General features: G+C 51.9%; 1 protein-coding gene across 2 annotated transcripts; it reads right to left on the bottom strand.

Annotated features, from left to right (window-relative positions):
• Positions 1 to 1,584: 1,584 nt before the first annotated feature.
• Positions 1,585 to 8,924, bottom strand: LOC138800498 (NFATC2-interacting protein-like). Of its 2 annotated transcripts, none has more exons than XM_069982214.1 (9): positions 8,774 to 8,924; positions 5,913 to 6,026; positions 4,869 to 4,956; positions 3,812 to 3,932; positions 3,607 to 3,693; positions 3,366 to 3,528; positions 3,023 to 3,167; positions 2,821 to 2,939; positions 1,585 to 2,230 (listed from the first exon to the last, which is right to left on the bottom strand). In XM_069982214.1, exons 1-9 carry the CDS (start codon positions 8,795 to 8,797, stop codon positions 2,075 to 2,077), a joined length of 1,017 nt encoding a protein of 338 aa, XP_069838315.1. In that variant the 5' UTR covers positions 8,798 to 8,924; the 3' UTR covers positions 1,585 to 2,074. The 2 variants fall into 2 exon arrangements, with proteins under 2 accessions (XP_069838315.1, XP_069838316.1); XM_069982215.1 differs by having other exon boundaries at positions 1,586 to 2,230; positions 5,913 to 6,023; positions 8,774 to 8,923.
• Between the last annotated feature and the right edge of the window lie 749 nt (positions 8,925 to 9,673).

The raw sequence follows: 9,673 nt of genomic DNA, 5'->3' as shown, positions 1-9,673 counted from the left end.
ACCGCCTGTTATTGCCTCTGTGTGATATCTATTACCTAGTTTAAGGTGTTTGATCATACTGGATTATAAATACATTTTATGATGAATTTTATGTTTCTGTGATAGATGATCCATAGGTGATGATGTCACAAATCAGTAGAACACAAGCACAGGAAAGCCGATAGAGAGGAAGGGTCACCGCACTAGAAGGACCCGTACACCCCAAATAACCGCCAGCTAAACCATCATTCAGCAGACAGTCATCTCTCCGTACATGTGAGCACTCAGCGCCGCTGAATGTTCAAGTGTCTTCTATGGGGAGCGGAGGGGAAAGCCACAGCCAGACTGCTCTAGTGGGGACTTGCCTCTCTGAGAACAAAGGGGTCGAATAGTGAAATTCTCTCTTATCCAACACCTAACTTCACTATAATTGATCGGGAGCCCCCATAACCTTCATACTGATGGCCGAACCCACTACTAGTCGCAGGTTTTGGCAACATAAAGTTAAAAGTGCTACTGCTGACAATCAGTAGGGGAGGGGAGTCTCAACATCCAGACATCTGACCTGTCAGTGATGTCACATGATCACTACCCTCTATCTATAACAGCTATTTTGTAACCATTCCAGTGAGCTACAGGGTTAATAATGCTGAAAATCTGCATACTAAGAGGGAGCATCTAAGTTTTAGGTGGCTAAATTAAGTGCATGTCATATAGGGCTCAGTCTGACCTCACACATACCTTGCTTTTAACAGATTGAGTCCTCCAATGCAGAGATAGCTCTATCATTATGAAAATGAGCTCCAAAAGCCCAGGCATGTTTCCTCTGAATGCAAAAGCCCTTCAGCTATATACATCCCACAGCTTGCAGCAACACCTCTGTGCTCACTTTTATTCACCTCCAGCTGCTTGGCTGACAAACACTAGGCTTTGCCTTTATATTCACCTACAGAGAGCTGAGATTCTCCCTGCAAACTCAAAGACTGGTCTCTTCTTCTGCTTTTGACATCTTAGATCAGTCCTAGAGGCAACTGGGAGAAGCTCAGATCTGTGCATGTTGAAAGTAAGGCCTAGTAGATTGCAATCAGGCAGCCAAAGGCAGAAAGAAGTGAGCAAAGATGCTGCAGGCAAGCAAAGGGATGTACATACTTTGTCTTTTGCATCCAGCGAGACCACCTCCTGGGCTTTTGGAGCTTTAACCATTATTTTAAAACCGCTCTCAGCACTGGAAAGATAAATCTGTAAAAGTGAGACAAAGCATGAAATAAGACAACTGAGAAGCCCTGTACAACCATGCACTTAGTTTAACCCCCTTAAATCCCATGACAGGTCTGCTTTAAAGTGGTTTCCTGGGACATTATCCTTAGGATAGTCCATCAACATCAGGTCAGTGAGGGACTGAAATTAAACAAACTTACTGATCAGCCATTTGTTACAGCCATCTAGCCGGCCTATATTATAAAGAGATGGAAGCAGATGGCGCCGTACATTGTGTAGTGGCCGTGTTGAGCTATTGCAGCTCAGCTTTAACTAAAGTGAATGGATTCAAGCATAGTCTCAATGTACAGAGCCATCTGCCAGCCGCAGTGCCTGCATATACAGAGAGCGATAACCACACTGCTGACGGCTAGGAGTACTGTTTTGCATTCAACAGCAGGTGGATAAGAGGAGGACACTCACAGCCCCGCACCAACATTGACCAGCTCCAGACCTGGCTCTTTATTACTTACAAAACAATTTACATATATTAGGAAGAACTTTAAATGGCTGCTATCACTTAGCAAAAATAGTTGAGGTCTCCGCGTGTGACTGAACCCCCCATGGGCAGCATGAACCCCAAAACCTCTATAGAGCCGAGGAAGGTTCTAAAAACAAAGTAAAAAATTGCAGCTGAGAATCCAGGGCGGGGGAGGGGCAGGGTCACAAATTCATCCATATTACCAGAAGAATTGATATAAAAGAGGTCCGTTGGTAAGACGCTGCTGGCTGGCCTCCAGTGCAGCCATCTTGGATCTGGCGTTCCTACGTCACCACAACTCCAATATACAGTCTTTTGTTCTAGTCTCATTAGTATTGCCGCTCTCCCCTGGTGTTATCACGCCCAGGCTTCTATGATGTCATCGCTTTCCAGGCCAAGGTCCTCCGGGGTATTCCTGCCCTTCAGCTTCTGCCCTTCAAACATGAAGCAGACGTTACGGGAGAGGCCCATGGCGGCTTTATACTGATCCATCAGAGACTGGAGCGGCTCGTTCTGTCAGAAAGGTGGAAGAGACCAACAATTATTACAGGTCAGACAACTAATATAACGCTCCAGCACTGATAACCTCCTATTACATCATATGTGACTGATATCAGCCGCTCCTCTTATAACGCTCCAGTACTGACATAACCAGAGACATTACATCATATGTGACTGATATCAGCCGCTCCTCTTATAATGCTCCAGTACTGATATAACCTCCTATTACATCACGTGACTGATATCAGCCCCTCCTCTTATAACGCTCTAGTACTGATATAACCTCCTATTACATCACGTGACTGATATCAGCCCCTCCTCTTATAACGCTCTAGTACTGATATAACCTCCTATTACATCACGTGACTGATATCAGCCCCTCCTCTTATAACGCTCTAGTACTGATATAACCTCCTATTACATCACGTGACTGATATCAGCCCCTCCTCTTATAACGCTCTAGTACTGATATAACCTCCTATTACATCACGTGACTGATATCAGCAGCTCCTCTTATAACGCTCTAGTACTGATATAACCTACTATTACATCACGTGACTGATATCAGCCGCTCCTCATTACGCTCCAGCACAGGTTCTCACCATCCCAATAGTGACGCTGAGGTGCGACTCCTTGTCCTTCCCCTGGACCTTCAGGCAGATCTTCCTCTCGGACTGATCATCAGATCCTGACTCCCTGGAGGCAGAATGAACCACACAATCTGGAAGGGAACATCAGAAAGTGAGACCATGTGGGAGGTACCATGTACCATAGCCATCTCTCCATGTAGATGGATCTTCTCACCTACGATGTCGGCCACAGTCAGGTTCAGGGACTGGGCGGTCTCCTTAGTGTCCAGTTCCTCGTCCCCGCGGAGCAGTAAGATGTGTGAGGAGGCGACCTCCAGCCGCGAGGCCACAGACTCCACCAGTCTCTGCAGCGTGTCTGTCTGAAACCAAATAATGTGTTAAAGAGGACCTCCCCTATCCAATGTCCTGGCGTAGACCATCACCGCCCCCCCATGCTGTAACATGTGCAGCAGGGAGCATGCTCACACACCACCGTATACCCCCCTGTACCCTACAATGGTAGCGGTATACCCCTCCCAGCATAGACCGTACTGAACACTAAGAGGGTGGTCACTCACAGGACGGATGTTTATCTTGAAGATCCTCCCCCTCCGCCGCACTTTGATGGTGATTTCTGGCGGTGGACTGCTCCCCAGCAGGATCACATCGTTGTCCTCACCGGCGGCGTTACGTACCGGAGACAGGAAGGAGCCCAGATCCTGGATGTGCGCCTCCATCTCCCTGGTCAGAGAAGCCCAATACGTTACCATAGAGTCCTGCAGACAGTCCACTGGCCCCCGCCATCCCTCGGAGGACTACCTTATTTTCCGGTTCACTCCCATTCTCCTTGTCTTCCTCACTGGAGTGTGGGGGTCCGGGGGTGGAGACGGAGAGGAGTCTCGTACTCTGTAAGAATAGTCAGGGTCAGGACTGGAGGGAGGTTCGGAGTCCGGTCTAGAGGGAGGTTCGGGGTCAGGTCTGGAGGGAGGTTCGGTGTCAGGGAGGGCGGGGGGCTAGGCTTTACCTTTCACACAGGACCATCTCCTCGTTCTCTACGTCTTCATAGTCAGACAGGTTGTAGATGGGGGTCTCCTTCTGTACAGGCGGTTGTGGGGGCGGCTCTATGGGAGCTTCACTCTCCAGGTCTGAGGAGACAGACATTATGTGAGATATACAAAGGACTGCACGAGGAACGTAACAGGACTAGAGACCGCCGAGGGCAAATAACAGGACGGAAGAGAAGACGCCCGAGGGCAAATAACAGGACGGAAGAGACTAAACCTCGGCTTTCCTATTAGTGGTGGATAGCTAAGAGGGAAAAAGATGCATCTAGAGAAGAGACCAGACCCTCAAAGTGCCCACCCCTCTAATCTATAGACTGAGCTCCTCCATAGACCATCGAGCCTTCTTGCCCCATCCACTCTATAGTGTATTCCTTATTGGCCTTATTGGCCTTATTGGCCCCCCCCCCCCCCCCCCCCCCGGTGGTCACTTATTACCCCCGCTCTGTAGTAGATTCCCTATTACCCTTCCAGTTTGGGAGCAATAAGGAATCTACTATAAGGGTATAAACCCACACACCGTATATGCAGCAGATATGCAACAAATACGCAGCAGATTTGTTGGTACAGATTTGATGCTGTGTTCAGTTATTTAGATCTAATCTGCTGCGATTTTGCTGCGAGTTTGCTGCGTATCGCAGCAGTAAATACGCTGCATATACGGTGTGTGTGTTTATACCCTAAAGGGGAGAGGGAAAGAGGCAGTTATTATAGAGGAACAGGGCAATAATGAATGTATTGTAGAACACAGTGGGGCAATAAGCTCAGTAGACTAGTAGATCCAGCACCCATTGTATAGTAAGTTCCATATTACCCCAGCTGTATAGATTTTTTTGCCCCTCTGATCTGTCCAGGTTGGTTATTGCCCTGCAGACACTTCCCCTCAGCTGGGGGGGGGGTTGGCTGTTTCCACTCAGACCCTGTGGCACTGACCCAGGTGGGGTCTTGTTATCAGCCCCCCAGCTCTGACAGTAACCAGTCACTGTTGCCCCCCACACCCACTACAGGGGGTCCTCTCACCTCCACAGCCCTGCTTCTTCTGCAGCTCCTTCTCCATCTCAGCCAGAGAGCTGAGGTTATCCGGGATCAGCTTCAAGGAACTGTTCACCTGAGGAAACAAAGTGACATCCATCACATCTCACCTGGACAGAACAATGGCCGACAAAACTGCAGCTTTGTGGGCGGAGCAAAAGTTGACTACAGATAACTCCTCCCCTCTATTTTAAGCAAAAAAAATTTAGTCTCCCCCCCCCCCCCCTCCCCACACACACACACATGCAGTTAGTAGGCGGTAGTGCCCCCTCCCATGTAGTTCGTAATCAGGTCTGCCCCCCCCCACTTGCAGGTGGTTAGCAGCTAGAAGCCCTTCCTGTATGGTCTGTGATTCCCTGGGGGAGGGGGGATGGGGGGACTGGGCCTCCTCCATGGTCGGTGATTCCCGGGGGGCCTCCTCCATGGTCGGTGATTCCCGGGGGGCCTCCTCCATGGTCGGTGATTCCCGGGGGGCCTCCTCCATGGTCGGTGATTCCCGGGGGGCCTCCTCCATGGTCGGTGATTCCCGGGGGGCCTCCTCCATGGTCGGTGATTCCCGGGGGGCCTCCTCCATGGTCTGCGATTCCCGGGGGGCCTCCTCCATGGTCGGTGATTCCCGGGGGGCCTCCTCCATGGTCGGTGATTCCCGGGGGGCCTCCTCCATGGTCGGTGATTCCCGGGGGGAGGAGGGATGGGGGGACTGGGCCTCCTCCATGGTCTGTGATTCCCGGGGGGCCTCCTCCATGGTCGGTGATTCCCGGGGGGCCTCCTCCATGGTCTGTGATTCCCTGGGGGAGGAGGGATGGGGGGACTGGGCCTCCTCCATGGTCGGTGATTCCCGGGGGGCCTCCTCCATGGTCTGCGTCAGAGGCTGGGCAGTGGTCCTCTTTCTCAGAGGGGAAGTCAAGTGGGGAAGGCAGAGGAGCCGCACACGTTCTACTCGCTTCCCTGTTCACGGTAACAGGACATTTCCTCACAACTTTCTCAGGGTGACATGCTCCACTATTGGGGCTCCCTCCATGTTTTTCTTACCTTGTTGGAGTAGACTGAAGCGGTGATTGGGACCGTCCCCTGCAGGAGCCGCCGGCGTTTCGCCCTTTGCGGCATCACCACGGCTACGTCACTGTCGCTGCTGTCATCGCTCTGCTGAATAAAGTGAGGCCGGTTACTCCGCAGCATCCGCCATAGAAACTTCAGCACTGCACCATGAAGGGGAGCGTCATAATAAAAAATAAATACAAAACCCCCCAAAAGGACTACAGTGCAATGAAGCAGAAACCTCCTGTGTTCCGCTGCTTAACCCTTTCTGTGCTGCAGCATGTAAGTGAACTTCGTGCCTCCCCTAGACCCCTAGGTAATCACTTGTCTCCTAATAAGATATACAGTGCACACTGGCAGAGTGAGGAGCCATTGCCCCCCGCCCTGACAGTCACTCTTGTGGCCGCTGTCTCCTCCAGCTCCCTGGTAGAGAAGGAGTGTGGTGTAAATGTGTGTTATTTTTTTACAGCAGCGACGCCTACATGGGGGTAGGATGGTCTAGAGGTGGGAGTTGCCGACAAAGCATTACTTACAGATGAGGAGGATTACCAGGGTGTGGGGTTTGTGGGGGGTTCTTACCCTCCTCCTATACTATACGGGGGTCACAGAGGAGACCTCCTATACTATACGGGGGTCACAAAGGAGACCTCCTATACCAAAGGGGGGGCACAGAGGAGACCTCCTATACTATACGGGGGGGACACAAAGGAGACCTCCTATACCATACGGGGGGGGGGGGGGACACAGGAGACCTCCTATACCATACGGGGGGACACAGAGGAGACCTATACCATACGGAGGGCACAGAGGAGACCTCCTATACCATACGGGGGGCACAGGGGAAACCTATACTATACGGAGGGCACAGAGGAGACCTCCTATACCATATGGGGGGCACAGTGGAAATCTCTACTATACGGGGGGCACAGAGGAGACCTCCTATACCATACAGGGTGCACAGAGGAGACCTCCTATACCATACGGGGGGACACAGAGGAGACCTCCTATACCATACGGGGGGACACAGAGGAGACCTCCTATACCATACGGGGGGCACAGGGGAAACCTATACTATACGGGGGGCACAGAGGAGACCTCCTATACCATACGGGGGGCACAGAGGAGACCTCCTATACCATACGGGGGGGGGGGGGCACAGAGGAGACCTCCTATACCATACAGGGGGCACAGAGGAGACCTCCTATACTATACAGGGGGGACACAAAGGAGACCTCCTATACTATACAGGGGGGACACAGAGGAGACCTCCTATACCATACGGGGGGACACAGAGGAGACCTCCTATACCAAACGGGGGGACACAGAGGAGACCTCCTATACCATACGGGGGGACACAGAGGAGACCTCTTATACCATACGGGGGGACACAGGGGAGACCTCCTATACTATATGGGGGGACACAGAGGAGACCTCCTATACTATATGGGGGGACACAGAGGAGACCTCCTATACTATATGGGGGGACACAGAGGAGACCTCCTATACTATATGGGGGGACACAGAGGAGACCTCCTATACCATACGGGGAGACACAGAGGAGACCTCCTATACCATACGGGGGGCACAGGGGAAACCTATACTATACGGAGGGCACAGAGGAGACCTCCTATACCATATGGGGGGCACAGTGGAAACCTATACTATACGGGGGGCACAGAGGAGACCTCCTATATCATACAGGGGGCACAGAGGAGACCTCCTATACCATACAGGGGGCACAGAGGAGACCTCCTATACCATACAGGGGGCACAGAGGAGACCTCCTATACCATACGGGGGGCACAGGGGAAACCTATACTATACGGGGGGCACAGAGGAGACCTCCTATACTATATGGGGGGACACAGAGGAGACCTCCTATACCATACGGGGGGGGGGGGCACAGAGGAGACCTCCTATACCATACAGGGGGCACAGAGGAGACCTCCTATACTATACAGGGGGGACACAAAGGAGACCTCCTATACTATACAGGGGGGACACAAAGGAGACCTCCTATACTATACAGGGGGGACACAAAGGAGACCTCCTATACTATACGGGGGGACACAGAGGAGACCTATACTATACGGGGGGCACAGAGGAGACCTCCTATAACATACGGGGGGCACAGAGGAGACCTCCTATACTATATGGGGGGCACAGAGGAGACCTCCTATACTATACGGGGGGCACAGAGGAGACCTCCTATACTATACGGGGGGCACAGAGGAGACCTCCTATACTATATGGGGCACGTCTATACTAATCACATATTCCTGCACTAAGGGCCGGCGTCTGCACAGGGCTTACCCAGGCAAGTACCAGGGCCCACAGCGCCTCTAGCGGTCCAAAGAGGGAGGGGGGCCCGGTGTTGTGAGGTTTATCCCGCTCACTATAGTGCAGGGTGAGGGGCTGAACAATACACAGGAGATGGAGCAGGACCTGCACAGAGAGAGAAGGGTGAAGCACCTGGTCACATGACCTGCAGGTCCTCAACCTCAGTGTGGAGAGCCGCCTGACAGAGAAAGAGGGAGAAGACCGAGCTGTAAGTAGTGTGTGTCAGTCAGTCAGAGTCAGTCAGTCGTGTGTCAAAAACCTGGAGCCGGCGCTGCCTGCACTGACCCACTGTAACAGATCTGCAGCTGTGTAACACAATCCCATTATTCGTTGTATGGGTTAAAGAACTATAAGTCCCAGCATGCCTGTCCTGCAGAGCAGAAAGTTCCCCAGAGTCTCCGCAGTGTCCCCTGAAGCTTAGGGCCCCATAGTGGTCCCCAGTACAGAGCACAGCCGGGGCCCCGCTCAGGGTCAGGGCTGTTCCCATGAACACCTCTCTATAACGAGTCACTCACCCTGTCCACACTAATAGCCGCCATTTCTCTGCCTCTTAAGTATCCCTCGCTGATTGGCTGAGCCCGCTGTCACTCACAGGAAAACGGGTCACAAGATGAGCGCATTGGCTGCGCGTCTCCACGTCTCTGTATGCGCCGCAAAGCATGCTGGGAGTTGTAGTTCCGGAGCCCAGGAAGCAGCATGGAGATAAGCCAGACAGCGAGCGAGGAGCGGTGCATTGTGGGAGGAGAGAGGGGGAGTGATGAGAAGCCGGGGGCACCAAGAGGAGACGGGGCTGAAGTGTCTGCTGTACCGACTGCGAAACAGAGCATCTAACGTAACCTAGTACTATGGCGCCCCCTACCGACAGAGAAGGAAAACAGCTCTGATATTACACCCTGTATTATACCCCAGAGCTGCACTCACTATTCTGCTGGTGGGGTCACTGTGTACATACATTACATTACTGATCCTGTATTATACTCCAGAGCTGCACTCACTATTCTGCTGGTGAGGTCACTGTGTACATACATTACATTACTGATCCTGAGTTACATCCTGTATTATACTCCAGAGCTGCACTCACTATTCTGCTGGTGGGGTCCCTGTATACATTACTGATCCTGTATTATACCCCAGAGCTGCACTCACTATTCTGCTGGTGGGGTCACTGTGTACATACATTACATTACTGATCCTGTATTGATCCTGTAGTATACTCCAGAGCTGCACTCACTATTCTGCTGGTGGGGTCACTGTATACATTACTCAGCCAGTATTATACTGTTCTTCTGGGGAGGTCCCTGTATACATTACTCAGCCAGTATTATACTCCAGAGCTGCGCTCATTATATACATCCTCGGTATCTGTATTACCTCGTACCTGTGAGGGGGTGACGTCCGGGGGTCCTTATCGGCTT

This window comes from Dendropsophus ebraccatus, chromosome 9, assembly GCF_027789765.1.
Source record: "Dendropsophus ebraccatus isolate aDenEbr1 chromosome 9, aDenEbr1.pat, whole genome shotgun sequence".
Taxonomy (NCBI): Eukaryota; Metazoa; Chordata; class Amphibia; order Anura; family Hylidae; genus Dendropsophus; species Dendropsophus ebraccatus.
This window is presented reverse-complemented; position numbering and strand designations above follow the sequence as displayed.